The sequence below is a fragment of the Mustela erminea genome, chromosome 17 (assembly GCF_009829155.1).
Source record: "Mustela erminea isolate mMusErm1 chromosome 17, mMusErm1.Pri, whole genome shotgun sequence".
Taxonomy (NCBI): Eukaryota; Metazoa; Chordata; class Mammalia; order Carnivora; family Mustelidae; genus Mustela; species Mustela erminea.
Window position 1 is genome coordinate 13,401,164 of NC_045630.1, and position 27,541 is coordinate 13,428,704.

At 50.6% G+C, this 27,541-nt stretch overlaps 2 protein-coding genes across 9 annotated transcripts in view; one reads left to right on the plus strand and one right to left on the minus strand.

Moving 5' to 3' along the window:
- The window catches only part of FLVCR1 (FLVCR heme transporter 1), a 40,913-nt gene extending 30,346 nt beyond the window's left edge, over nucleotides 1-10,567 (plus strand). The window contains exons 11-14 of one of the 8 annotated variants that reach the window (XR_004279905.1): nucleotides 3,920-3,986; nucleotides 4,079-4,170; nucleotides 7,658-8,384; nucleotides 8,497-10,567. The gene's annotated coding sequence lies outside the window, so the exon portion shown is untranslated. Of the gene's footprint in view, nucleotides 1-3,919; nucleotides 3,987-4,078; nucleotides 4,171-7,657 lie in introns of all 8 variants that reach the window. The other 7 variants (XR_004279907.1, XR_004279910.1, XR_004279909.1 and 4 more) reach the window with 7 other exon arrangements.
- On the minus strand, nucleotides 8,405-26,192 carry LOC116576713. Its single transcript, XM_032319194.1, has 6 exons — nucleotides 26,065-26,192; nucleotides 22,378-22,474; nucleotides 21,853-21,871; nucleotides 19,652-19,703; nucleotides 18,910-19,067; nucleotides 8,405-9,091 (listed from the first exon to the last, which is right to left on the minus strand). The coding sequence occupies exons 1-6, from the start codon at nucleotides 26,190-26,192 to the stop codon at nucleotides 8,427-8,429; spliced, it is 1,119 nt and encodes a 372-aa protein (XP_032175085.1). The 3' UTR covers nucleotides 8,405-8,426.
- Nucleotides 26,193-27,541: the final 1,349 nt, after the last annotated feature.

The following is a 27,541-nucleotide window of genomic DNA, read 5'->3' on the forward strand; positions in this document are numbered from 1 at the left end:
ATCAGACCTGGCAGGTGCCTGCTGACTCCACATCCTCCTGAAGCCAGTCCTGTATGCAAATAAACTGGTTGGCCACGATTAAGGAAAGTATCATTGAGACCGGAGGCTGGATGAGAAATTAGTCTAGGGCAGTGAGTCCCAAAGGTTTTGGTCTCAGAATTTTTTTGCACTTAGGAATCCTTGAGGAGCCTGGGTTGTCTGGGTGGCTCAGTGGGTTAAGCATCTGCCTTCAGCTCAGGTCATGATTCGGGGATCCTGGGTTCAAGCCCCACATCCAGCTCCTTGCTCTATGGGAAGCTTGCTTCTCTCTCTCTCCCTCTGCCTGCTGCTCCCCCTGCTTGTGCTCTCCCCAACCCCATAAATAAAATCTTAAAGAATCATTGAAGAACCCAAAGAACTTCTTCTGGGTTACAGCTGTTAATGTTAATCATAGTAGAAACTAAAACAAAACTATTTTATTCATTTAAAAATAACTTCATTATATCTCAATAAATCACATTTTTAAAAAATATTTTATTTATTTATTTGAGAGAGAAAGAGAGAGAGAAGAAATGAGCAGTGCGGAGGGGCAGAGGGAGAGGGAGAAGCAGACTTTCTCCTGAGCAGGAAGCCCAACTCGAGGCTCAATCCCAGGACCCTGAGATCATGACCTGAGCCGAAGGCAGACACTTAACCAACTGAGCCACCCAGGTGTCCCTTAATTAATTACATTTTTATGAAAAATAATTACTTTCCAAAATAAATGTAGTGAGAACAATGACACTTTAAAAAAAAATAACAATGTATTATTTGGCCCAGGGGTACAGGTCTGTGAATCATCAGACTTACACATGACACTTTAATGTTGAAAGAGAGCAAAAATCTTCCACGTCTGACTTCATAGAAGGCCACTGGATTCTCCTACCAGATCCTACATTCAGTCTGTAGGGATAGGCTATTTTGACATGTTTGAAGAAAAGCTTTGCACACATGCGAACTTGGAAAAGGAGAAGTATTTTAGTAGCCTTTTCAGGGAATTGTGGATAGTCTTTTTTTTTCTTTTTTTTCAGATATTATTCATTATTTATTTATTTGGCAGAGAGAGACATGGTGAGAAAGGGAACAGAAGCAGGGGGAGTAGGAGAGGGGGAAGCAGGCTCCTTGCTGAGCAGGGGGTCCAACATAGGGCTCCATCCCAGGACCCCCGGATCATGGCCTGAGCCGAAGACAGACAGACGCTCAATGACTGAGCCATCCAGGCAGCCCTGTGGATAGTCTTTAATACGATTACAAGTTGGAGCTGGTAGTATCTTAAAGACTAGTTGCTCTGTGGATCCTGAAGCCTATCAGTAAAGCTCTCCTGCTTTGTTAACATTAAAATCTAATGGTCCGTCTTGTATTTCCAATAGATCTTTAACTATGCATGGTCTTGTAACATTCTGCACTGGCATTTGGAAAGTATTATTTCACTGAGTTATGTAGCTCTTCCAAATATTGATTTATCCCATGATATGATGCCAGATAAATCACATTCGTTGAGACCTCTGATCTCATCAGAAATTCCTCTCAGTGCTGGGAAGCCGTCAAGTTCATACAAGTCTCCCAAGACTTGTTTTGGCAGACACAGGGTTTCCAGAATGCTAATTTTAGTTTGGAAACTTGATTCTTAACATTGAGAAGGAAAAAAAAAAATCTGTCAGTTGTTTCTTGAAGCAAGCGACTTGCTTCATTGCTTTTTGAAAAAATACCTGCCAAACCCCCGTTTGAATAACTCCAATGTATCTGTCGGCCATCCTTCCTAGTGAAAAATGACGTTCTTTGAAAATCAACCTCTCGTTCAGCCTGCATCTCAAACGAATGTACCACAGCTTTTCCTCGAAGCAAGCCTCATCCTTGGGCGTGTTCAGAAGTGTGTGATGTGTACCTGCTGGTCCATCACACAACAGTGGAAAGTCACGTGCCCGAGGATCAGCGTTCAAGAGCTTTGACTTTTTGCATCAAGGAGAGTCTTCGGCGGCGCTTTCTTTTTTCACTGCCACCAAAAGACGGGGAAGAACCCTGCGGCCACCATGGCAAGAGAAGCCAGGAAGAGCAGTCAGGAGAGCAGGGTCGAAGTTCCAAGGCCTCTAAAGAGGGGCCCCATGGAAGAAAATCCATCGGAGACACAGCAGAACCCATGGGGAAAGAAAGGGAAAAACTGATAGTTTGTTAATGTAGCCAAAGGGACGAAGCAGGCAGGGGCAACGAAGATGCTCCCGAAGCCATAAAAATGTTAGCAATACCGCATCTCATTCTAGTTTAATTATAATCAGTGTGGAAGCTCAAGATGAAGTTTCCAGTTTTACGTAGCTTTGTAGGTAGCTAAACATTAAGGCAAAGGTCGTAAAACTGAAATAAAATGACTACGGCGACTCCTGGATGGTCCAGTTGGTTAGACGCCGGCCTTTGGCTTGGTCCAGGGTCCTGGGATCGGGTCCCACCTCGGGCTCTCTGCTCATCAGGGAGCCGGCTTCTCCCTCTGCTTGCCCCTCCCCCTGCTTATGCTCTCTCTGTCAAATTAATAAATAAGTTAAATATATATTTTTAAAGCCAACTATAGGGGCGCCTGGGTGGCTCAGTGGGTTAAGCCTCTGCCTTTGGCTCAGGTCGTGGTCTCAGGGTCCTGGGATCGAGTCCCGCATCGGGTCTCTGCTCAGCAGGGAGCCTGCTTCCCTCTCTCTCTCTCTGCCTGCCTCTCTGCCTACTTGTGATCTCTCTCTGTGTCAAATAAATAAATAAAATCTTTAAAAAAAATTATTAAGCCAGCCATTTAGCATTGTATCTGTAACTGTCACCCAATAATAAACAAGGCCTTTGAAATCTAAGAACTTTCACTAGAATCACAACAATTCTGATCTTCCACAGCCTCTCTAGGTAAGTGACCCATCTCCGAGGCCCTGCCGGCTGGTCTCACACACCGGCCTGTATCACACTGCCCCTCCGTCTCTGCGAGGTGAGCTAGTCATCTGCGTAGGTGACAGCCTGCCCTGAAATGACTTCAGGGTTCTTGACGGGATCCTATGCCTGGAGGGTGCCTTTATGATGCCTCACAGGAGGTAAAACTTCTTTGGGTCCCCAAAGAGAGGCAAGGTTTCAAACCCCACTGACCACCAAGATGGAATACCTTCTCTGAAATCTGAATTGGGGTCTGAGGTTGTCCTTGAGCAGGTTTGAATAGAAGGAAGGGGGAGATGTGGTCCGGAGACCTAAAGCCTTGAGAAAAGAGGAGAATGATAGAGCGGAGGAGAGGGGCCTCATTAAGATCAGGTATGCGAGCTTCGTTTTCCACTTAGACAAATGATGTGTTAGGCCTCCGCGCAATCTTGTTGGATGAATTCATTTGCACTTCCCCTTCCATTTGTTACTTTAAGCCCATGAAGAAATGGTGACTGTAAAGAGAACAAACTGTCAGAAGCCGGTAGACGCTTGATTTCCAGCTGGAGCCTCCGGATCTGGATCAGTGGAGGCGGCCGGAGCACTTCCCTTTCCCAGAGACTTGCCTGACGTCCTCCAGGGACGGAAGTGGTCCCTGACCCCTGAGATTAGCCGAAGGATTAAATTTTCATAAAGCCTCATCAGGCGTGAAAGCGAAGCTGAAGAAGAGTGGCGGTGATTGCTTTTTCCGCAAAAAGCCTGAATCCTTCCAAACACATCCTGACCGGAAACAAAGACTGATAAGCTCTGGACTGTTCTGGCCAGGACAGGATTTGGGCATGGACAGAGGCTCCCAATGCACAATCAGAGTAGTATTAGAAAAGATGTCCCTGGAGAGGTGACGGAGGAGCACAGACTCCTTCCCTGGGAATCTACGCAGTAGTCGGTGCTGTCATCCACAGGACAGTTTAGTTTGCTTGTACGGCTGGATTCCGTTACTGATGTGCATTATTTTATTGCATCCTAGGCCCCGGGAAAGCATCCGTCACGGCGTGTAGAGTAAAAACATGTCCTCTGGGAACCTAAAGTCTAAGGTGAGAAACACGACTATGATCTTGGGAAGGGAATTTAAACGGAGTTTCTGTTTCTTCTCTTACTTCCTAGAATAATATTTCCTACCTTGCAGGTTTGTGGTGAGGATGAAATTTAAGTAGAAGACACACCGGAGATCCTTAACCAAGAGATCCATTGTCACACCCCCGGTGAGAAACAGTAAAGGTAGGGACGGACTCTGCTAACATAGCCAGCTGACTGATTTGGGAGAATGTGTGTTCAAGTGTTTGAACTTGACATTTTTTGTAGCAGCTGCCTTTAAGATCATTGATATCCAAAGTACTTAGCCACTTCAGTGTACATGTGGGTGCAACGCTGGGCATGGTGCAAAGAAATGAAACAAAACTGAATTCTAAAGACATGGTGAGATCTGGACAGACGCGGTGGAAGTCAGGGTGCTTAGGCACCAAAGAACAAAACTGAGACTCTCAGGAAAAAGTGGTTTCTGTGTTTATTGCACAACCCACAACAAAGGAGGTTCAACAACAAGCTAAGAAGGAAGCTGCCCAAGAGTCCCCGACCCACAGGCAACTCTCTCTCCTCGTTTCCTTTTCACTCACATGCGTGCAGAACCTCACACAAATAGAAAGCACCTTGTGTATTTCATGTAATATCCTAGGCATTTTCCATGTTGCTACATGGCCTTGATAACCATTGTTTTATTTCTATTTTAATTTTTTCCACTTTTATTGACATGAAATTGACATAGAACATTGTAGTAGTTTAAGGTGTACACCATGAGTTGACATATGTGTATATTGTGAAACTATTGCACAATAAGGTTGGCTAATCTCCAACCCCTCACAACTACACATTTTTCTTATAATGAGAACTTCTAGGATTTACTCTCTTAGTACTTTTCAAATAACCATTATTTAAAACAAAACAGGGCTTGGGACGCCTGGGTGGCTTAGTGGGTTAAAGCCTCTGCCTTTGGCTCAGGTCATGATCCCAGGGTCCTGGGATTGAGCCCCAAATCAGGCTCTCTGCTCAGCGGGGAGCCTGCTTCCTCCTCTCTCTCTGCCTGCCTCTCTGCCTACTTGTGATCTCTGCCTGTCAAATAAATAAATAAAATAAAATAAAACAAAAAACAAAAAACAAAATACAGGGCACCTGGGTGACTCAGTCAGTTAAGCGTCTGCCTTCAGCTCAGGTAATGATCCCAGGGTCCTGGGGCAGAGTCCCACATCAGGCTCCCTGCTGAGCAGGTAGTCTGCTTTTCTCTATGCCTGTCCCCACCCCCTGCTTGTGCACTCCATCTCTCCCTCTCTTGCAAAAATAAATAAATAAAATCTGGGGCACCTGGGTGGCTCAGTGGATTAAGCCTCTGACTTCAAGCTCAGGTCATGATCTCAGGGTTCTGAGATCAAGCTGTGCATCGGGCTCTCTGCTCAGCAGGGAGCCTGCTTCCCCCTCTCTCTCTGCCTGCCTCTCTGCCTACTTGTGAGCTTTCTCTCTCTCTGTCAAATAAATAAATAAAATCTTTAACAAATAAATAAATAAATAAAATCTTTTAAAAAGTAAATAAAACAAGACAAAACAACAAATAACCATTAATTAAAATAGGGTTTTTTTAAAAGATTTTATTTATTTATTTGACAGACAGAGATCACAAGTAGGCAGAGAGGCAGGTAGAGAGAGAGGAGGAAGCAGGCTCCCTGCTGAGCAGGGATTCCCAATTTGGAGCTTGATCCCAGGACCCGGGATCATGACCCAAGCTGAAGACTGAGGCTCGAATCCACCGAGCCACACAGGCGCCCCTAATTAAAATAATTATTTTAAGTATATCCCCATCTGGCTGATATGCTGTAAGTTGCTTAATGTTTCTGTACTAGCGGACATGCGTTCATTTACCTATTTGATGTGTATCGAGCACGTGCGATTGTGTCAGGGTTTATGGTAGGACCCGGAAATACAAAACAGTGTCTCTCTGAACATTTGCTCAGAGACTGAACACAAGCAAATGAAAAGGGAGAAGTAGGGAAGCCGTGTTCCCTCCTGGGGGAACCAACATGCAGCCTCTCACCCTTAGAATCAGGCAGGGCTTTTCTCCTGTTTTGAACAGAGGAGGATCGTGATACTTGGGAAGCCCCAATTTCATTGTTTTATGCCCCTGTTGTCACTTGGCCCACCCTCCCTTCCTACTCTGTCAAAACCGTCTCTCAGCTCCCTTCATTTCACTGAGGTGTGAAAGCCTGAACATGTAATCCCGGATTGTATTTTTATTTTATTTTTTAAAGATGTTACTTATTTGAGAGAGAGTGAGAGGAGAGCAGACAGGGGGGCAGAGGCAGAGGGAGAGACAAAATCCTCAAGCAGACTTCCCACTGAGCCGGGAGCCAGACATGGGGCCCCAACCCAGGACCCTGAGATCACGACCTGAGCCGAAGTCAGACGCTCCAGCCACCCAGGTGCCCCTGCATTTGTATTTTAAATTGGTCTAGGGTAAATGGATAAAGCTCAGACAGCCTCAGTTATCCAGTAGGATTATGTGAGGCTTTGCCCTCCGTGTGTCCCTGAAATCATTCTACTTTAGGCTTGTGACTCTTTTTAGCCAACCAGATTTCCTTACTAGCTCTGAAAACGTGGCTGCTAGACCTTCGCCAGGCAGCGGGCAGGAGACCCATTTCCACTCCAAAAAATGGGACGCGCACTCCCTCTACTGGTCATTTCGTGAACTGCTCTGGACTCCTTGCAGTTTCACTAGATTGCTGAGGGGGTGTGTGGGCGGGTTTAGAGGCAGAGGGACAGGCATGTGCCAGTTCATTTTAGCCATATCTCCAAACCAGGAGGAGTTACTTGCCCCCTAACACCCACACCCACACCTACACCCACACCCAAGTGAGTGTCTTCACACTCCCACCGTCTGGGCTACACAGCAAGGGGCGGTGGTGAACATTAACCACTGACAACCTCTCACATGTTTACTGACACTTTGGAGGCAAATACAGGCGTATCACATGTTATTGTGCTTTGCAGATGTTGCATTTTTCACCAGCGGAAGGCTTGAGGCAACCCTGCCCCGAGCAGGTCTCTTGGTGCCGTTTTCCCAACAGCATGGGCTCGCCTCCTGTCTCTGTGTCACATTCTGGTTATCCTTGCAGTATTTCGAACGTTGTCATTATTATTACCTGTGAATTGCTGCAATCTCATGGCGAAACCTGAGCCGCTGAGGACGGAGAGCGGCTTCTCGAGACGGGCTCTGAGGTTTAAGAAGCTGTGGGCATGAAGTGGCCACGGAGGGTTTAGAATGTTCCGGAGCCGGGTGGATAAATCAGTGGGAGGCTTGGCGAGGGTTGACTCAGTTGTGAAAGAAGTTCGACTGCGGGTAAAACGTTCTCGACGCTAACAGAGAAATGATTCACGAAAGGACGAGTCAACCAAGGCGGCAAACTGCGCTGTTGTCTTATTTTAAGAAATTGCCCCGTCACCCCGGCCTTCACCCCAACCTCTGCTGCCTGATCCGCCAGCAGCCATCAGCATCAAGGCCAGAGCCTCCAGCAGCACAAAGATTCCGACTCACTAAAAGCTCAAATGGTGGTTAGCGTTTTTTAGCAATTAAGTATGTTTTAACTAAGGTATGTCTTTTGGGGGACATAACGCTGTGGCACACTTACTAGACTATCGTCCCCGGTAAACATCACTTTCACAGGCCCTGGGAAACCGAAGCATTCGTTGGGCTCGCTTTTCTGTGATAGTCGAGCTGCGGTGGTGGTCTGGAACCGAACCCGCGGCACCTCCGAGGTAAGCCTGGTCCGGGGAGGTTGGTGGATAGTTTGACTCAGCTTAACCGTCTTGCACAACTTGTGTCAGATGGGGAAAGTCAGCGTGTTTTGGCCGAAGACTGCTCCTCAGCGGAATCTGTGAGCCACGCTGGTGGTCCCCCGTTGTGTCCTCCAACCGTGCTTGCTGCCCCAGGCCTGTCCCGGTGCCACCGTGGGAGGCGACCTCCCTTCCACAGGCAGCCGGCGGCTCAGCCGTGTGCTTTCTCCAACCCCATCCCTGCTGACCCCAAAGCGAGATGGCTGAGGCTGCTCTGACCGGAGTCGCCCGGGGGTCATCCACAGCACCCCTGGCCATGCCTCACAGCCCAGGGCTCCGGGCTTGGAACATGGCCTATGCTAACCAAAGGTTCTCCAACTCCAGTGCCCTCCGAGTCACCTGGACCCTTACTGAGACACAAAGTGCTGAGTCCCAAGCCCAGAGGTTCTGATTCGGCAGGTCTGAGGCGAGGCCCAAGATTACAAATTCCTGGTACGTCCCCAGGTGAGGAGACGCTGCTGGTCCCAGGACCACACTAGAAGTGGGAACAGCTTTCCGGCCGCTGCCAGCTGGCCTTGCCTCCCCGGGCGGGCTGAACACACACATGGCCTCTTCAGGTGGTCTACCTGGGCTCTGCGCCCCTCCCCCAGAGGCTCCCCTTAGCTGCCCCAGAAATGCTCCCTGGGGCGTGTGTGGAAACATGACCTGGTTGTTCTTTTCACTGTCCAGATGGGAGGCTTTTGTGTGTCCTCAGTGAAGAGGAACAAGGTAGGGATCTGGTTTCTCAGACTCCAGGCCGGTTCGGAGCCCAGCAGGTGCATCGCGGACGATGGCGGGGAAGGAGGGCAGGTGGTGCCACTGGCCCATCTCCAGCCTGCGGGGACCAGAGCCAGAGGCCTCGGCTTCTGTTCGGGAACAAACTTCCTCCCCCAGGGAGCCCGGGGAGGGCCAGGCTGACCCCTGGGGAGTGTCAGCCTTCGCTGCTCCCTGTCAACACTGTGTCTTGCGCCCCTCCCCTTTCCTCCGGACTCGGACAGTGTCAGGAAACAGGGCGGGTTCCAGGTGGGAGCAGGGGCACCGGGGCTAGAAAAACTGGCTTCAAGGAAAGCAGTTTCCTCGCCGGTGAAGACAGCAGACACCCCATCCCCACAGCCCCTGACTGCCACTAAGCCAGGAAAGCAAGCAGCACCCTTACCTGGTCCGGAGAGAAGGCAGCAAAGGACAGAAGAGGGGGGAGGGGGAGGGGGTGGGGGGTAGCGACTCACCCCTTCCCACAGGGAGAACTCCTGGGTTGAAGCAAGCACCTTTCTTCTGAGAGAGAAACCTGGGGACGCAGACATGGGGAATTTGAGCAAAGAGAAGGCAAGTGTGGTTGGGGCGGTGGGGAAGCCGGTGCCTGGTTCACGCTCTGGTACTTTGGCGAGGACAGAGGTGGGCAGAGGTGAGGCAGGCAGGGAGCAGGTGAGGGCAGGCTGCCCGCAGAATTGGAGCTTGAGCCGAGTCTGACAGGAGCAGCCACCTGTGCCCCTTGAGAGACCTCCTCCACTTCCCTGTCTTTCCCCACAGGGCCAGGCGGGTCTGTCCGTAGCAACAGCCCCGAACGCGCTGAGAGGCCGACCTTCCCCCTTCTCCGCTCCGTCTCCAGCCTCCTCCTGCACAGTCCGGGCCGACTTTCCTTCCTGAAGGACACGTGGCTGGGAGGTTTTGCCCGTTCCTTCACGTCAGCACCCTCCCCGGACAGATGTGCTCTTTGGAAACGGGAAAGATTCTCCCGAAATAGAGGAGTTTGCAGGAAGTCTGTCCCGCAGAGCAGACCAGATCCCATGAGCACTCCGGTCCGAGGCTCACACGTAGCTTCCCGACAGTAACTAGGGATGCCTTTGATTAAAAAACCAAACCAAACAAAAAAACCCCACAGATGGTTCAAGCCGGTTCCCAGAAACTGACTCCTCGAACTGGGGATGGGGCTTTGGAAGTTTTCACGAGCATCTGACGAGCCCCCAAAGCAACTGGGCTGTGGCCACCTTTGCCTAGGAAGGCTCTTACCGCCTGTTGGGGGGCTACCGGGGCTGTTGGTACGTGGGGAGGTTCCTCCTGAAACAGTGCTTTGGGGGCTCAGAAGATCCAACAACAGGTCTGGGTTAGGAAGGAGCCCCCAGATGACCAACCGAAGCATCATCCAGGGCTGGGGGGAGGGCTCGGTGTGGCCCCTCTGTGGAAGGCTCCATGGGCAACATCGCCGACCCAACGGCTAGCAGTGCTGGCCAGGCTCCCCACTAAACAGTTAGGGTCCTACCTTAGGAGGGGATAATAACAAGCCTCATCTGTTGAGAACAGTCCCCAAAGTCGTTCATGCGCATGATCTCATCTGCCCCCGTGACGGAGGCCACTTTGGTTCCTACAACCACAGCAGCTCTGAAAGAAGGCTGGGCTTCAGCCGAGACCTGCCTCGAGTTTTCCCATTCACCCCCGCCCCACAGGCCTGTAGTCTAAGTAAAATGGTGTATATGTGCTTGCAGACAATTTCCCAGCACCCCCACCTCCCTCCTGAGGGCCCCCTAAGTGCCTCCTATGGAAAATTCTGGAGCCTCACTAATTACAACCATTTTGCGGAAGAATAAACTCAGACTCAGCCTTGCCAAGAGTTGCATAGCTAGGAAAGAATGGAGTCAGGGCCCCGCTCCTCCCCCCCTTGGGAAGATTGCCCAGGGAAGGCCTCTCTCCTAGCCTCTGCTGCCTCCTCTGGGAAAGGGAGGTCAGAACCTGCAGGTCAGGAGTGGCTGGCGGAGCTTCAGCCCCAGGCAAGGAATTTCTGCCGCCTGCATCCATAAGACAGTTGCCTGGGTGGGTCCACAGAGACCCTCCCATACCCAACCTGTCTGGGGGAAGCCGCCCTTGGTTCCCCAAGGGAAACCCCCTTCCTAAGTCCCTGGGTCTCCCCTTGAGGATGTGGGTCAGGGACAGATGCTGGGGAAAGGCATTCCCGGCATTCAGAGGTAGACACTCTAGGCTCCAAATAATAATGATAAGGATGAGCTATATGGGTGACCCCCACATTTGGGCGTATCTGGAATCTTCTGGAAACACGAAGTCCCACGAACCCCCCGCACGTACTCCTGAGCCAGACAACCAGAGAAAGAGTGAGTTCATCTGTGGGAGGCTCTTTGATAACAACTGTATATTGAATAAAGTTTAAAGTAGAAATCCGATCATGATTTTCTCAAGTTTATTTTGGTGATGGTTACGTCTGCAGCAGAATATTTATCTTAAAAAGCCCCCTTGGCTTTGGATACCTGTACTGTGAGGGGGCTGGGGCTCACCGGTGAACTCAGGAGAGCTGGGCATCAGGGAACCACCATCTAGACTTGGCTTGGGACTCAAGCACACCTGGGGCTTGTGGGGGCCGGGCTATGCCCGGGACCCCATCTGTCCCTCCTTTAGATACACTGAGCTGCGGCTTTGCTCCCTCCTCTGCCCTCCCCCTCTCTGGCTCTGCGCTGCACCCCTGGTTAGGAGCCCGGAGCGCAGAGATGGGCACCCTCCGGACCTTAGCCTTGCTCCAGGAAGAAGAGGCTCCCCCTCCCACCTCAGACAGAGGCCAATGTCCCAGTTCTAAGTTGGCTGGAGCCCCCCCCCCCTTGTCAGAGATGTTCCCGAGCCAGTGAGGGGCCTGGGAGCACAGGGCTGGGCAGAGAAACTGCCCAGAGAAGAAACTCTGTTGCTGTTGGATCCCATGGGTTTCTGGATGCAAGAACTGCCTGGCAGCCAGCCAGCCCAGAGGGATTCTGCAGTGGCGAGTGGGCAGCAGACAGTGGAGGACAGAGCATACACAGGCTTTGGCCTCTTACTAGCTGTGTGACTCTGGACAGGTTACTAAACTCTCCGAGCTGAGTTTTACCATGTGTGTGGATTAAAGGAGACCATGACTTCAAGTCACCCACACAGTGTAGGATGCTCTATAGACATGGGTCCTGTGTCCTACCTCCTCCCTTAGAATCTGCCTAGCCAGCAAGCCGGGCACATCCCCTGGGAACCCCAGAGCTACTTGGTCCTTCCATAAAAATGACAAATCAGAGTCAATCCCCAGAGTGCTGAGCCTCTGGCCCCGCTGTGTGTGAGGCCCAGGGACAAGGGAGAGAGCACGTGGTCTTCGTCTCTGGGCATTCCTCCTTGTTAGCTCAGATGTTGCCAGCATCCCGGCAGTTCCCCATCACACAGGGGAGAGGGCTGCACCCTGACGGGGCACCACATTTCCTCTTCTCCCTCCAGCATCTCCCCGCCCCCGCCCCTCTAAGATCCCCAAGCTCCGGGTGGAGCCAGCCCTGGGCCCTCATGGTCCTCGCTGGCAGGGTCCCAGGTGGAGTTCTGTGTCCTCTCAGAGAAGAAGGACCTCTGCTTCTTCTGGTGCGCTGTGAGGCCGACGGAGCCTGCCTCTGACCGGGTCGTCAGGCCGATGGTAGAAGCTTCCCCAGCCGCGTTCCCTGAGTCTCCAGGTCAAGTAAAGGTGGGTGGGTTTGGCCTTCGAGCAAGAGTTTGGGTTTAGCTCTGGGCTGGACTCTAGGTTAAGTCTTCACAACTGTCTACGAGGCTAGACTTGGGTGAGTTTTCTGCTACCCCTGTGGACTGCCCCCGTGCTTTCCAGAACTTTCCAGCCTATCTATGTATTAGCACCGCTGCCCCCTAAGCCTAAGTCAGTCCGGCGGGAGGCTGGGCTGTTGTTTGCTCTGCAGCCACTGGGTGGCAGTGTGACGCACTCTCCTACCCGCGGCCCGGGTGCTCAGGCGCGGGCCAGAATTCCCTAAGGACTTGTTCTAAACGCTTCTGTCCTGCTTCTTACTGGCTGTGTGGCTTTGGGACACACAGTCTTTCTGAGCTTATCAGTCTTTCTGAGCGGGTTTTCTGATTCAGCACGTCTACGGCAGGGCTGAGAATCTGCATTTCTAACAAGTTCCCAGGCCATACGGCTGCTGCTGTTCAGGGGATAGTATCAGGAGCTAAGAACTTGCCCAGGTCCCTGGAAACCCAGGGGCCTGGGATCAGACTCTCTGACTTCAGGAAGCAGGTGGAGGTGGCCACAGCTCCCTGGAAGGTTCCTCTGCTGTCATCCTCCTCCCCCAGCATCCTTTGTCACTGAATCCCTAGGGCACCTCTCCACCAAAGCCCTCAATGGCCAAACAATTAACCTCTCTCCAACCACAGGAGTTCATCAGAGGTACGTGTTATTGGAGAGAGAACAGGAATTGGAGGAAGGTAACTAGAGAAGGTCACAGACGAAGGAGACAGGAAGAGGGAGCTCTATACAGGCACAGTGGTCCCAGGGCCCATCCCAGACGAGATAAGCGCCTTGGGTCCTGGACGCCTGAGATCAGGAGATGGATCTTGCCAGCTCAGAAGACCCCTGGGGGCCACATGCTTGAGGCCCCCAGACACTTCTTCCTGGCCCCATTCCCAGGCTCCTTGTGGCACGTGACTGAGTTCTGGCCAACGGAAGTGGACTAAGGGATGCCTTTCCTGTCCTGGCCCACAAAAGGCTCCCCTGTGATCCTGCCCTCTCCCAGCCTGTGTGGCACTTGGATTTCACAGTCCTGGCCTTCCTCGAGAGTGACAGAGCCTTTGGCTCCTACATGATGGCATGGAGCAGAGCCTCTCTCCTCCCTCCCCATGCCATTAGCCCGCACAGGACAGAAGCATGAACTCCTACTGAGTGAAGCCGCTGGGATCTCAGGATCTCCCGGTTACAACAGCCAGCACTCTCCTGACCCACGTATCCAATGCCTGCCCTGACAGCAAACAAGAAAGAGAGCAGATGCCACCACAACAGAGAGCTGTGCAGGTCTCTCCAGGAACCTAATCAAAACAAGCACGCTGGGGCACCTGGGTGGCTCAGTGGGTTAAAGCCTCTGCCTTTGGCTCAGGTCATGATCCCAGGGTCCTGGGTTCGAGCCCCGCATCTGGCTCTCTTCTCCGCACGGAGCCTGCTTCCTCCTCTCTCTCTGCCTACCTGCAATCTCTCTCTGTCAAATAAATAAATAAAATCTTTAAAAAAAAAAACAAAACAAAAAAACACTCACGCTTAACGTCTCCAGCTCGAGGACAGTCAGAGTCACCACCTACCGGGTGTTACCAGGTGCCAGACACCCTTTGTCTTCACAAGGTCCTTACTCCTCACAGCAATGTGAAAGGTGGTGCTATTATGATCCCCATTTAGGTTCAGAACTGAGGGGGTGGTTGGGGCCCTGTTAGGACGGTGCCCAGATCACATCGTGATAGCCTCCAGCAAGAGGCGGAGCTAAGACCGAATCCAGGATATCTGTCTCCAGCCCACACACTCTGAACTACACCATCTGCTCCCCCAGAGACTTGAGACCCTGTCCTCAGCTGTGAGGGGCTCACGCTGAATTGGGAAGACATGACAGATACCCAGGAGTATGAGTTTGGGATGGGGGAGCAGAATTTTTGACCCTTGGGTTGCTTGCTGTGGTACTGTGATCCATAAAAAGAAATAGATATTTGGTCTTCGTCACTGTTTCTGGCACAAGACTCTTAAAACTCTTGGAATTTCCTGTGATAAGAGTGATGAAGTGTCTTTGGTTATGGTAATGAGAGACTTCTGGAAATTACCTAAAGATGGGTAACTGGTTGCCAGGGGAACAAACCCTATGATTAGAAGGATAGAACTTTTGGTCTCACCCCCTCACACACATCTACCTCTGGGAAGGGGAGAGGGGCTGAAGGTTGCATCAGAAGCCAATGGCCAGTGATTTAATCAATTGGGTCTATGCACTGAAAACTCCATAAAACCCCAAAAAGATTGGGTTCTGAGAGCTTTGTGTTGGTGAGTATGTAGAGATTCAGGGAGAGTATCTCACTTGGGCCTGGAAGCCTTGAGACCTTTCCCCGTACCTTATCCTATGCCTCTCTTCCATACGCTCGTTCCTGAGTTATAAACTGGTCGTTTAGTAGTCACTAAAATGTTTCCCTGAGTTCTGTGAGCCACTGTAGCAAATTAATCAAACCCAAGGAGGGGATCATGGGAACCTCTGATTTATAGCCAGTCGGTCGGGAGCCCAGGGAACTTGCAATTGTATCTGAAGTGGGGACGGGGGCAGAGATTTCCTGGACTGAGCCTTTACTCTACAGGATCTGACCCTGTTTCCAGTAGGTACTGTCAGCGTGAGTTAAATTGTAGCACACCCTGCTGGTGTCCGAGAGTTGCCTGGCGGTGTTGGTCACCACCTACCACCCCCGTGGCCCCCAAATGTTGGAACTGACTTACTAAATGCAGAGACTGGTGGCTCCCCCATAGAAGGAGGAGGAGGGAAGGAGGAAAGGAAGGTGAGACTAATGTAACAAGGACAGGTCCCCAAGGACGGGTGTAAATCACCCGATTCTCAAACTTCCCCTCCCGTCTGGCTCTCTGAACCATTCTGCCCACTTCTCTCCTGCCTGTGATTTTAGGTCTGTTCCACGAGTTGAGCACAAGAGAGGATCTGTTCACTCTTGGATCCCCAGCACCTTGAACAGTGCCAGGCACATAGTAGGTGCTCAGTAAATACTTCTGGAATGGATTAAGGGGGCAAGAAACACAGCTGGCTGGAACTTGGTACCATGAGTCTACGTCTCCCCGTGGAGTCTCAAATCATGGACTCGAGTGAGCAGAATTATGGACTCACACAGGCAGAATCACAGACTCACATGAGTAGTGGGACTCTTAAGAGGTCGTTTGGTCCGTGCCTTGCTTCTACTGAGGACTGCCTGCCGATCACCCTCTCTCTCCTTTCCTCAAAGTCTTAACGAATGGCAGGACTGAAGGAGACCTTTAGGGACCATCTAGCCCCAAGGGCCTCAAACTTGGCTGTGGACAGTATTCCAGGTTGTGGGAGACCTAACCCCACTCCCAAAGAAACTAACCTGATTTCCTTTGTCTGGGCATGGTCCCCCAGGTGGTACTAATGTGCAGCAAAGGTTTAGAAACAGGGATCCAGTCCAGCCCCCCTCACGTTACAGGCTAAGCCTCAGAAAGGGGGAGGAGGAGTATTCAGGATTATTAGCCAATCTGTGGCAGGTCTGAGCCCCCAGATCCAATGAGTACTCTTAAAAATTCATTTAGGACCAAACACCCTAACCTTTTCTTTCTTTCCTTCTTCCTTTCTTTCTTTCTTTCTTTCTTTCTTTCTTTCTTTCTTTCTTTCTTTCTTTTAGATTTATTTATTTGAGAGAGACAGAGAGCGTGTGTGTGAGTGGGGAGGGAGAGGCGTGGGAGAGGGAGGGGGTCCCAAGCAGACTCCGAGCTGCGCAAGGAGCCCGAGCGCCACCCGGGGCTCCGTCTCACGACCCATGAGCTCACGACCCGAGCCAAAACCAAGAACCGGACACTTCAACGACTCAGCTTCCCAGGCAGCCCCTAAGGTCACACCGCTTAAGCCTCTTCTCGATCAGAGTGGACTTAGATTTAACCCGAGTCTCAGGGGAGCCCAGAACACAGCTTCACCCCATCCTCCTTCCTGCCCCGTGCTGCCCTCCGTCCACAGCTGCGTGCCTCAGTTCCCTCAGCTTCTCTGGGACTCTCCAGACCCCTCCCCTGGAGCGGCTCTCCTTCCCCTCCCCTGGCCAGTTCCTCCCCCTCGGCTGCCTTGAACCCACTCATTCCTTTGCCGGCCAAAGTCCTCTGCAGAGCCTTGCACCCCGACTGAGCAGCTCCCCAGCAGGCCCTGGAAGAAAGGGAGTTCTGCCTCCTTGCATTTCATCCATCTCATTAGCAAGCCCCCCTACCCACCACACACACACACACACACAGAGTTCTGCAAGGCGACGGCTGGCCCCGGAGGACCCTGCTCCCAGCTGGCACACAGCTAACCTGAGTCCAGCCTTGGAACACACATAATCCGCTCTCGTTTGTTAAAAAATAAATAAATAAATAAAACCCAGAAACCAGTAGCCAATAAAACACTGATAAGGGCTTTGGTGAAAGATGATCCCGAGTAGATAAACTGTTCCCGAACCAGTGGTGCAGTAAATAGCCCTCTCCTGGGGGGCCTCGCGGAGAGTACTGTGGGCAGTCTGCAGGGTTCTCAGCCCTCATTAGCCCCAACTAAAACTGGACTTCCTGGAATTTTTACAGGCAGCTAGTAAGCCTGAGTAGAACTTTCGGTGCATTATTACAAACACTGACTAATTATGCCTCAATCCAGCTCAAGGGTCCAGGAGGCCGTTTTGTTCCTGGTTCCCGGGGCTGGAGCCTCTGCAGTGCTCATCCCTGACAACCCCTCCTCCACCTCCCGGCCATGGCCCAGGACTCTCCCGATCACCCCCTGCTGCCTTTTAGAGCTTGGCCCATCGTTTCTATTTCAAGCCTGTCACAGCCACGGAAGCCCAAGTCTGCTTAATGTAAGCAGCTCAAACACCAAACACTGAGGAGCCTGATGAAGAATGGGAGGCGCTCACACACCGTCTGGGCCCCAGCAGGGGCTCCCCGCACGGCTCCTTCACTCCCTACCCGCTGCCTCCTCACGCCCAGTCATACCTCAGCCTTCCAAACCCCTGTGTGTGGTGGGCGCGATTAGACCCGTTTTCAGAAGAGGAAATGGGCTCAGAGTCATGTGGCCCAACCAAGTCAACACAGGGGCTCTCTGTACTGACTGGACCTTCAAACGTTTTCTGGGTCATGGTGGTCACTCATTTTCCTCAAGGCAGGGGGCTTAGAGGCCAAGCACGGGAGGGAATCTTGCTGAAGGCAAAGAGTCGTGGCCAAGTGAAGAGGCAGGAGCAGACAAATGTGTCGAAAAATCATCTAGTCCCGAGGGGGCCTCGCTGGACATCGTACGCCAAACTTGGCCCATAGATAGGTCTTCATAAGCCTGCACTCTGTTTCATGACGGAATGTTGGAGAAATCATATTTTCTAAAAAAGATCCAGACGTCCAAGTCTGTCTTGAAAAACTGCAGATCTGAGCATGCCAGCCATTTGGCTAACGTTGAAGCTGACAGGCAGGAGCCCCCTGAAAGGGACCTGACCTCTTCAGCTTCTGTTACCTGTCCGACTCTTGTTGACATTTGAGTTTATGGCCCCTGAACTATTTCCACCTCCCCACTTCCTACAGGAAAGGCAGGACCGCAAGAAGTGAAGAGACCAAAGGCAAAGGCAAACGGGGTGACCTTAAGAAGACCACTTAGCTTCCCTCTGCTGCAATTTCCTCTATACAATGGGAATAGTACTGATAGTGCGCATCTCAGTCAGCTCAGGCCGCCATAACAAAACACCCCGGACTGAGGGGCTTAAACAATAGACGTTCATTTTCTCACGGTTCTGGACCCTGGAATAATCAGGGGCCAGCAAATATGGTTTCTGGGGAAAGTCCCCTTCCTGGTCTTGTAGACCGCGTGCTTCTTGCTGTGTCCTCACATAGCCTTTCCTCAGTGTGAGCACTAGGGGGAAGGGGCAAGCCCTCTGGCGTCTCTCCTCACGAGGATACGACCCCTGTCAGATCAGGGACCACCTTTAGGAGCTCATTTCACCATAATTACTTCTCTTGAGGCCCCATCTCCAAATAAAGCCACACTGGGAGTGGTTAGGGCTTCAACATACAACTTCAGAGCAACACAAACATTCAGTCCATAATAACAACACCCACTTCTTAGGGTTGTTGTGTGAGGGTGGACTGACTCCATGCTTGAAGAGCTCTCAAAACGGTATCTGGCATGTAGTACATTTTCAGTAAATATTAGCAATAATATCTGATGATACCATTGAGGGTGTGGGCTTCCTCTTGCGTTGACTACCGAAAGTGACATCATCGTGAGCACCCACCCGGCTCCCCAGACAGCTGTCGTCTTCCATAAAGCCAAGGAGAGTGTTACATTTAAGAAAGGAAGACATGTTGGCACATTTCTAATGCAGAACCCTTTCCTCAAGGAGGAACCTTGAGGTTCGTTGCTCCTCAGGCAGCGCCAAGGGAGATGACCAACGGGAGACGCCTGGGTGCTCTCCTCAGGGAACATCCAACAAACTCCCTGCACAGCACTGGGCTCACATTCTTTCTTCGGCTCCCCCAGGAAGATGTTTATCCTCTGAACTGCTTGTCTATGGTCTGGATACACAAATGTCCTGTTTTCCCACATGTGTGATGTTCTTGTTACCCCTTACCTGCCCTTGTGTGAGGTTCCCCAGAAGGAACGGGGGCCTCCGCGTGGGTCCTGAAGATGGAGATCTTCAGTCCACCCCAACCCACTCTCTGCTCAGCTGTCTGCCCAGGAGGCTGCCCTCGGTGGACGGCACTTCTATCTCCTGCTCTCCCTGGACTCCTTCAGGCCTAGGGCAGAGAACAGCTCCGGATTCCTCGTCATCCTTGATGGTTCCCCCATCTTGTCAGTGCCTCTGCTGACAGACCCTTCCAAAGAGGTGGTGTCCCCTTCATATCACAGAAGGTTCCTGGACCGTCAGAAACTCCCCAGTATAGCTCCTGTATGATCACAGGCCTGGGTCAGTGTGTTCCCATGTTCCTTCGGGACACAGAGGCTATATTGCTCAGCTTACTTCATTTCACCTTCCTAAAGTACCCAAGAATCAAAAGGAGAGCGTTCTCACCATAGCCTAACCCTCCCGTGGTATCTGAGCAGTTGCTCCTCTCTGGGTAGATCTCAGGAAAATCCCACCGAGGCCAAATCCAAGTATTTGCAAGATGGTTGCTGCTACAGAGTCTGTGTCCCTCTGAAATTCATTCATGAAATCCTAACCCCTGATGGGATGCCTTAGGAGGTGAGGAGGTCATAAGTGTGGAGCCCTCATGGTTGGGACCAGCAGCGGTATAAATTCTCCCTTGTCACTTCCGCCATGTGAGTGCTCAGGGAGAAGATGGCTGTCTGTGAACCAGGAAGTGGATCCTCACCGTCGCCTTGAATCTGCCAGAGTCTTGATGCTGGACTTCCCAGACTCTGGAACTGAGAGAAATGAACATTAGTTGATGAAAAGAAATGTAGTCTATGGTTTTTTTTTTTTAAGGGGTAGGCACAGGGCCTTCAAGTGTACTGTCCAGAGGAGGACAACAGGTGTCTCCTCTGAAAGCTGCCATTGTGACAGAAGGCAGTAATTTTACAGCAGATGATTCTCCTATTCTCTGGGTGAAAAATAGCTGTAATCCAAGAAAGTCTTAAATTTCTGTTCCCTTGGGCCAAATGACCTCAAAGGACCCTACACCTCATCGGAAGGACCATTGTCCAGGGCCCTGGCTGCTGCCAGCACAGTCCCTTCCCTGGCAGCTCCCCTGGTCTTGTTCATCCTGTTTCTCACTCTCCTGCAAGCTCCCCACCCTCTGGTACCCCCTCTTCAGAGAAACAAATAAGCCCAAAATTCAAGGGACTCCCCGTGAGGGAAAAGTCTGAAGCATCAGAACAGTTCAACTTTTTGGTCATAAGGACATCTGGGAATGGTCTATGATTACCATTTAAGCCCATGTTCTTCTTATTTAAAAAAAAAAAAAAAAAAAGGTGAAAAGAAAGAAAGGGAAAAGAAACGCACTGGCTCAGGAGGGTGTAAGTGTAATTCCCAGTTCTGACACTTACTAATTATAGCATCTTGTGCAAGTTCCCTAACCTTCTAAAACCTCAGCTGCTTCCTTTGTAAAATGGAAATGATACCACCTATCTCACAGACTTAATATAGTAGACATTCACTCTGTTCTCAGGGGTTATTCATTCCCCCCTCCTTTTTTTAAAACGTTTTACTTGGAAGTAACTTCGAACTTACAGAAAAGTGGTTAACTATAAGAAGAGTGAAAAGAATGTCCATGTGCCCTTTACCCAGATTCATCTACTGTTAATATTTTGTCTTATTTCCTCTCTTCCTCTCTGTTCACGCACGCACACACACGCACACACTCACACGCATCCCTGTGTGCACACACATACAGTGTTTTGTTTTGTTCTGTTTTCCTGAACCACTTGGGAGTCAGGGGCTCTTTCCCCCTCTGTACCTTGGTGTGTTATTTCCCAAGAATAAGAATCCGGATAGTCCCTGGATATCACTATGTAGAGTTTATCAACTTCCATAAAGTTAATATAGACACAACACTTTTTTAAAAGATTTTATTTATTTATTTGAGAGAGAGAGCCTAAGCAGAGGGAGGGGCAGAGGAAAAAGGAGAAGCAGACTCCCCACTGAGCAGGGAGCCCAACAGACAGACAGACAGACAGACAGAGGTGGGGCTTAATCCCAGTACCCTGAGATCATGACCTGAGCTAAAGTCAGATGCTCACCCAGGTTCCCCTTCATATAGACACAATACTACTATCTGCTTGAATGTCTATGTTCCTGTATTGTCACTTGGTCTAAGAACATCACTCACATCATTTGGTCCCTGCAGGTCAAGATCAAAACTACAGGTTTTTGAGCAATCAGGGTCACACTTAGTTGCCTTGTCTCTTTGGTTTTCATTAATATGGAACATTTCCACAGATTTTTTTGTCCTTTAGTATCTTGACAGTTAAAACATACAGTTTTAAAAACAGAACGTTCCTTATTTTGGATAAGCCTGAGGCTTGTTCATGATGAGATTCATGCTATGGTTTTAGAAAGACTGAGTTCCCATCAGTACTTCTAACTCCCGTTCCTGCCACAGGGTCCGGTCCTCCTTTGACTCTCCCCATCCCCCATCGGTGCGTTCCCTCGTCCGTGTGAGAGCACTAGTCCCAAGGCTGAGAGTAATACTCATGGTCTCCCTTCTCCGTGACCTCTCCTAGACTTTCCCTCCCTCACTCTCGTCCAACATCTCAGCTACTTTACCCGGATGGGCTGCCTGACTGGGTCATCTTCATAGGCGGGAGAAGGTCAATGTTCTTAATTAAACTGCCTTTACTGAGTTTAATTGCTATCGCTGCCAAATTATTGCTTTCCCAGGAGCAATCCCAGTGAGTCCCTTGGGTACCCTCCCATCCGGGCCCCTCGAGGTAACTAGAATCACTATACTTTAATTCCTTTCTTTGTCTTCTGGCCCAAAGTGACCGAAACAGCCAGGTGGCAGTCACAGCTCCTCAGTGGAACTTTACGGTGCACCCTACCAGAGCGATCTTTCTGGAAACCAGAACCACTTACCTGACACAGCCCAAAGCTTCTGGGACAAAAAGCACAAATTCCTCAAGTGGGTCATGGGCTGTAATTGTGAAAGGTGTCACCTTTCCGTCCCTTGGTTCTGGGGTTCATTCTTTCTAGCTGTTAAGGATTAAGTGCCATACAGAAGTCATTAGCTCAAAGCATAGTACAACATGGAGGACGGTACCACAACTCTGCAAAGTGTTGTACCCTCGCTTTGCCTGAACTGAGTTCCAAAAGGCTTGTTCACTACATTATTGGGTCAGCTGTTTCTGGGTTCAGGCTGAGAGCGGTAGACCATGGTCATGAGCCTCTTGCTGGCCCATCTTTCACCATCCGATGGGTCTCTGGTTCTGAGGAAATGTCTAAGGTAGCGCATCAATGGATATGTGTTCTGGAACCTCTCAGATGAGGGTACTGCTCGAAGCCCTGTAGGCAGAGGAGGCAAACCCACAGATTCTGTTTACATTGGTTGTGGTCAAGTCAGCTCTCGGCACCCTCCGAGGTAGAAGGTCCGTGTAAACTTACCTGCTCCTGGATGGCTATCTGGGCAATGTTGTGAGACTGGGCTCTTGGCATCAGTCCCTGCCGGTGGCCAGTTGGGCTCACTTGGCAACAGCAATAGCTTTGGACCAGATTTGGCTTAGATTTGGAAATTAGGTGAGGATCTATAATCTTCCATTATGGGGACCAGAGTCAACCTGCTGCTCACCAGCTATTTTTTTCTGATTATGCAAACCAAGCAATAGCCTAGGTGGCTGTTCCTCTATCCCACCCTCGGGAGGGGGACCATAGGTATCAGTTTGACTGGAATGGTCCTGGGGTATACCACCTGTCCCCATGTAATCATTACCAGCACACCTTTTCTCTCTTAAAAGGAGCTTAATGTGGAAAATAAATTATACGAATACCCGTCCCTTAGGAACGCCATGATCTATTAGCCGACATGAGTCCATGCAGAGAAGGTGACCCTGATCGCCCTTCTATCTTGTTGTCTCTTGTGAAATGTTCACCTTGTCCTCGATGATGAAGTACTCCCACCTTGCCTCTGCAGTTCGGGGATTTGGGTCATCTTTGCTAAGGCAGCCCACTTATCCAGCATCTTTCCCCTACATCACCCCTAGACCCAAGGATAGTCCCTGTACCACTACCAGCTGCCTTCTTACTCATGTAACCTTTCTCGTTTTGTAATGAATGGGAAGTGAGTGACTTGAGTGTCCTCGGGGCTGGCCCACAGAACCAGTCAGGTGATTGGTTCTTGAGCTTTACTTAATAAAACCTTCTTTCTTTTTTTAAGGTTTTATTTATTTGAGGAAGAGAGAGCGTATGAGTGGGGGCGGGGAGGGTGAGGATCAAAGGCAGAAGCAGACTCCCTGCTGAGCAGGGAGGCCGATACAGGATTCAATCCCGGGACTCCAGAATCATGATCTGAGCCACCCAAGTGCCCTAATAAAACTCTGTAATATTCCCTTTTTCCTGGCTCTTCTGACACCTCCTCTCCACTACACAAGGAAGTCTGCTTTTTCCACTTTGCTTATCGTTGAGACAAGGCTTCAAAGACCCATCCAAATAAACGAGGGGATTGGGACAAGCTCCAGACGTTCTTGCTAAAACTAAATGCTGATTTCTGTAGGAGTATCCCCACATCAGTGACTTCTCCCCACTGAGCTTCTGCTTCCCCCTCCATGCCCGCCCCCCAACTATAACATATTCAGGATGCACACACGTTTCCACAGTTCCTGCCAGTACCCATCAGCCAAGCCCTACAACATCTTTGGCTAGGACCCCGTTTCTCTCTGGATGGGGACTTCTTTCCAGTGTGGCCTGTGCTAGCACTTTCCCTGGATATCGGTAGAGGCAACAGGTGGTCTTGAGAACAAGCCATGGAGAAGGAGGTTTTCTCTTGGCAAGAGCATTCACAAGGGATTCGAAGCATCCAGAACTTTCATCCACTGAGACAGCTCTATTCCAGGACGCCGGGTCCCACTCTTTCCCTATCAGGCCTTTGACCCTGACATGAAAGCCTGCGAAGGCCATGTATCTAGGATCCTTTGCAGTTCTGCTCCTCTGTGATCAGGTCCTGGGTTTGATTTTATGCAGTAGGAAGTAAGACTCTTAAACTTGTTGCGGAGGCTCTCTGGCTTTCAGAACATTCCACGAACAAGTAATTAATGGCACTGAGCCTGTCATTTTCTGTTCAAGGTCTCTCATACCTTATAATTATCATTGTTTCCAAACCGATGGACTTGCCAGAGCGACTCGATCTCCTAAGGTCTTGCTCTCCACCCAATTCACCCCGATTAAACACAAGTGAAATGTGCCGAGATGCCGCATGTCAGAGCTCTTGCCTTCCCTCTTATCACCAGCGAAGGGTTCTACCGATTTCAGACGGGGAGGCCAGATAACCCCGAAATCCATCCTGAGCACTTGCTTTCTAGAACCACTTGTGGAACCCATTGTTTTAGCTCGGTTTCCCTAGAAAAACAGAATCTGAAGCAACGATCAAATCTGCCAGAGAACGCAGCCAGAGTGAGCACGAGAGGGAACCGGGGCAGGAAAGGATGAGAAGCAGTGGCAGGTGGGACGTTCTCACACCGGCGGCTGCGTCACGGCCGGCTGCCGGGAGCCGAGGCTGGTCACTCGGTAGGGATGTGTGCTCAGCCTCGGGGGACATCTCCAGACAAGCTCTGCTGGAAAAGCACACCTCCGAGTTGTCCACAGAAAGGGAGGAAGAAGAATGAACTTACCAGCCCAGATCTCTCTCACCTGCTGTTTCCTCACTGATCGAAAGGAATTGATTCCTTAAGAGGCATCATGTAGCCCCTTCGGAGTCTAGAAGCCCATCCGCACGTGGGGCTGGCCAGCCTGTCTGTGCAGCCACACCAAGACGGTCCTGTCTGGGGCGGGTGACTGGTCCCTTCCAGATGGCTGAACCGATCGGGCTGGCTGTGGAGGCAGCCGTGGAGCCTGGAGAAAGGCGACTCTAGCCAAGGTGTGTTCGATCCGTGCTATCAACCAGGCTATTAACATCAACAAGTGCTGGAGCTAGATAGATGGACCCTCAGGTGGGATTTTGTCTGACATACCTCTGAGACCTCAGCAGCTGGCACTTGAAAAAGGAGACACTATTGACCCGCTTTTCTTGCTCCAAACCTTCCACTGCACATGTCTGCTAGTCCGGTCATTATACCCTCAGACGGCAGTGACCATGCTCTCAGTGGCTGAGCGTCTAGTCACCATGTGTCCCCGTTCAAATCACAAGGCTCTGGGTCCCACTGTGTGTGTCTATATGGCCACGCCACCCTTACTGTTTGGACTTTCAAAACCCATCATCTGTCTGGCCTGGGTTCAGTGTTATGTAACACTAAGTACACAAGGAAATGAAGACTAGAGCTGGCTGGTCCATGCAATAAACACAGTTCTGTAATGCAAAAGATTTCTCAACAAAAGGACCCTCTGTCTCTCAGTCCTTCACTGGCACTGCACAGTTCGGTTCAGAAGCCTTCTTATCACCTTTCAGGAAAAGTAGCCAAAGCTCCTAGCTCTCTTCATACGCCATGTCGCTTGGGTCCCTATGGCACCCCACCCCAGGGAAGAAGAGAACGGACAGCTGGGATTTGGGAGACGAACAACAAATGCTTTCCCCCCCAACTGTCAGGGAGTTCCGGGGTGTCTAGAGCAGGAACAAGAACTGATAAACCTCTCTGGTCCATAGGATTTGATTCAGGTACAGCAGGACCCAGGCCCCGGTATAACAGGGTAATTGTACTTGCTTGGACTTGGCCTGAGTGGGACACTGGGAATTGATGCCAAGGAAGGTGAAGCTTGCCAGACATTCTTCGATTTTTGCCAACCGATCATTTGGGCTTTGAGAGCTCCATTTTCTCCTGCGGGACTGTGAGGCCAAATTCGCATCCTGGGCACAAGATCCTCATCCTCATGTGGCCTCCAGAGACTTGAAACTCAGGGGAAGTAAGGAGAAGGGGCGGACTGGAGAGGGGAGGGAGCAGAGGAAGGATGTTCAAGATGAGAAAGCAGATCACTCCCTGAGGCACGTGTTCTTTCAATGGAGAAATGAAACCTGAAGCAATTATATGGTGAGAGGATAATTTTCTTTCAGTTTCCTGATTTTTTTTTTTCAAGGGTGCCGTTTCATTTGCATCATTCAGACAATTTTTTGAATTGGCTCACGTCTTGTTGTCTGAATGGACCTACGTTATTGTTCTCATTGCCCAGAACCAGGTCTCCTGGCCCAGGCCCTGGCTCACAGCTGTATTCCAGGACCTCTGTGGGCGCCGACCACACACCGTGCACTCCACCAGCAGTGGCTCTTCGATGACCATGTTCTTAATTCCAGGTTAACTTAGCATTGCTATCACAACTGCTTACCCTCCCAAAACAGGCACAGAATTTAAAGAGAAAAGATATTATGGCCACTTTCTTAAGTGTCCCTGAGAGAGGAAACCAGAGAATCAGAGAACCTTAGAGCCAGAATAGACCTCGAGTGTGTGTGTGTGTGTGTGTGTGTGTGTGTGTCTGTATTTGGGGGAGCGGTACCCTACTGCCCTCTTTTCAGAAAGAGAAGTTAAGGCATAGAACAGGCAAGTGGCTTGTCCTGGGTCACACAGCTTAGCCAAGTGACAAACCTGGACTTTTGGTGTCTAGTATGGTGCTCTTCCATCTCAGTTTTTTTTTTTTTTTAACTTTTCTTTCTAGGTGGCTCAGACAGTTAAGACTCCTGATTTCAGCTCAGGTCATGATGTCCCCGTTGGGTAATTAAGCCCCACACCTGGCTTCCTGCTCAGTGCGGAGTCTGCTTGCCCCTCTCCCTCTGCCCCTTCCCCGCCCCTTCAAAAGTAAATTAAATAAATAAAGTCTTTTTTTTCTTCTTCTTCTTTAAGGGAGAGGGAAAGGCGTCTTTAAGGCAAAAATATTTTTTGGAGAGTGTGGAAAGACTCCCACTTCGCCATGGTTTTCAGGTAACTCTCCAGCCCCTGCTCTAACTCAAACTGTGAGAAAATAGTTGGGGCCTGGCTAACCTCCTGGGCCACGTCAGGCCATGACAGCGCATGTCAGCATGGGTCCAAAAGGAATTTATTAATGAAGACTAATGTCAGAAGGTACATGCTGTGTGTGCCCCCTAATTGGATTTGGAAAATCTGTAACGTGATTAAAAAAAAAAAAAAAAAGATTTAATTTTGTGCCTTCGTGTGACAGCCCCTGCCTAAACCGTCCATCACTCCCTGCAAGGGGCAGGTGACTGTCCAGCCTTCTCAGGGAACGAAGTTCTCAGGACAAGCCCTCCCACACCTTGGGGTCACTTCTTGGGTGGCTTTGTTTCTCCTCTGCTTCCCACAGTTGCACACCTTCGCGGGGCCACCATCCCTGGGGAAACTCGGTCTTAAGTCCCATGCACAAACGCTCCAGCCCCGCGGGGCTCCCAGGACAAGACTGCGATTGGATTTCGCGTGGCCGCCCAGCTCCCCCTGCTCCTCTCCTCTCCTGCCCGGGAATCCCCGGAGCCAATCAGAGCGTCGCGGAGCTCCCGGTTGTAGAGTCCCGAGCCCGGGACCCGCCCCTCTTTGTTGCGGTGGCCAATGGACGCGTTCAGAACATCGGCGGCCGCCCGGGTGACTCGGTTATATGTCACAGAATAACATTCGAGAATGGGACATGGAATGAGGCGACGGCT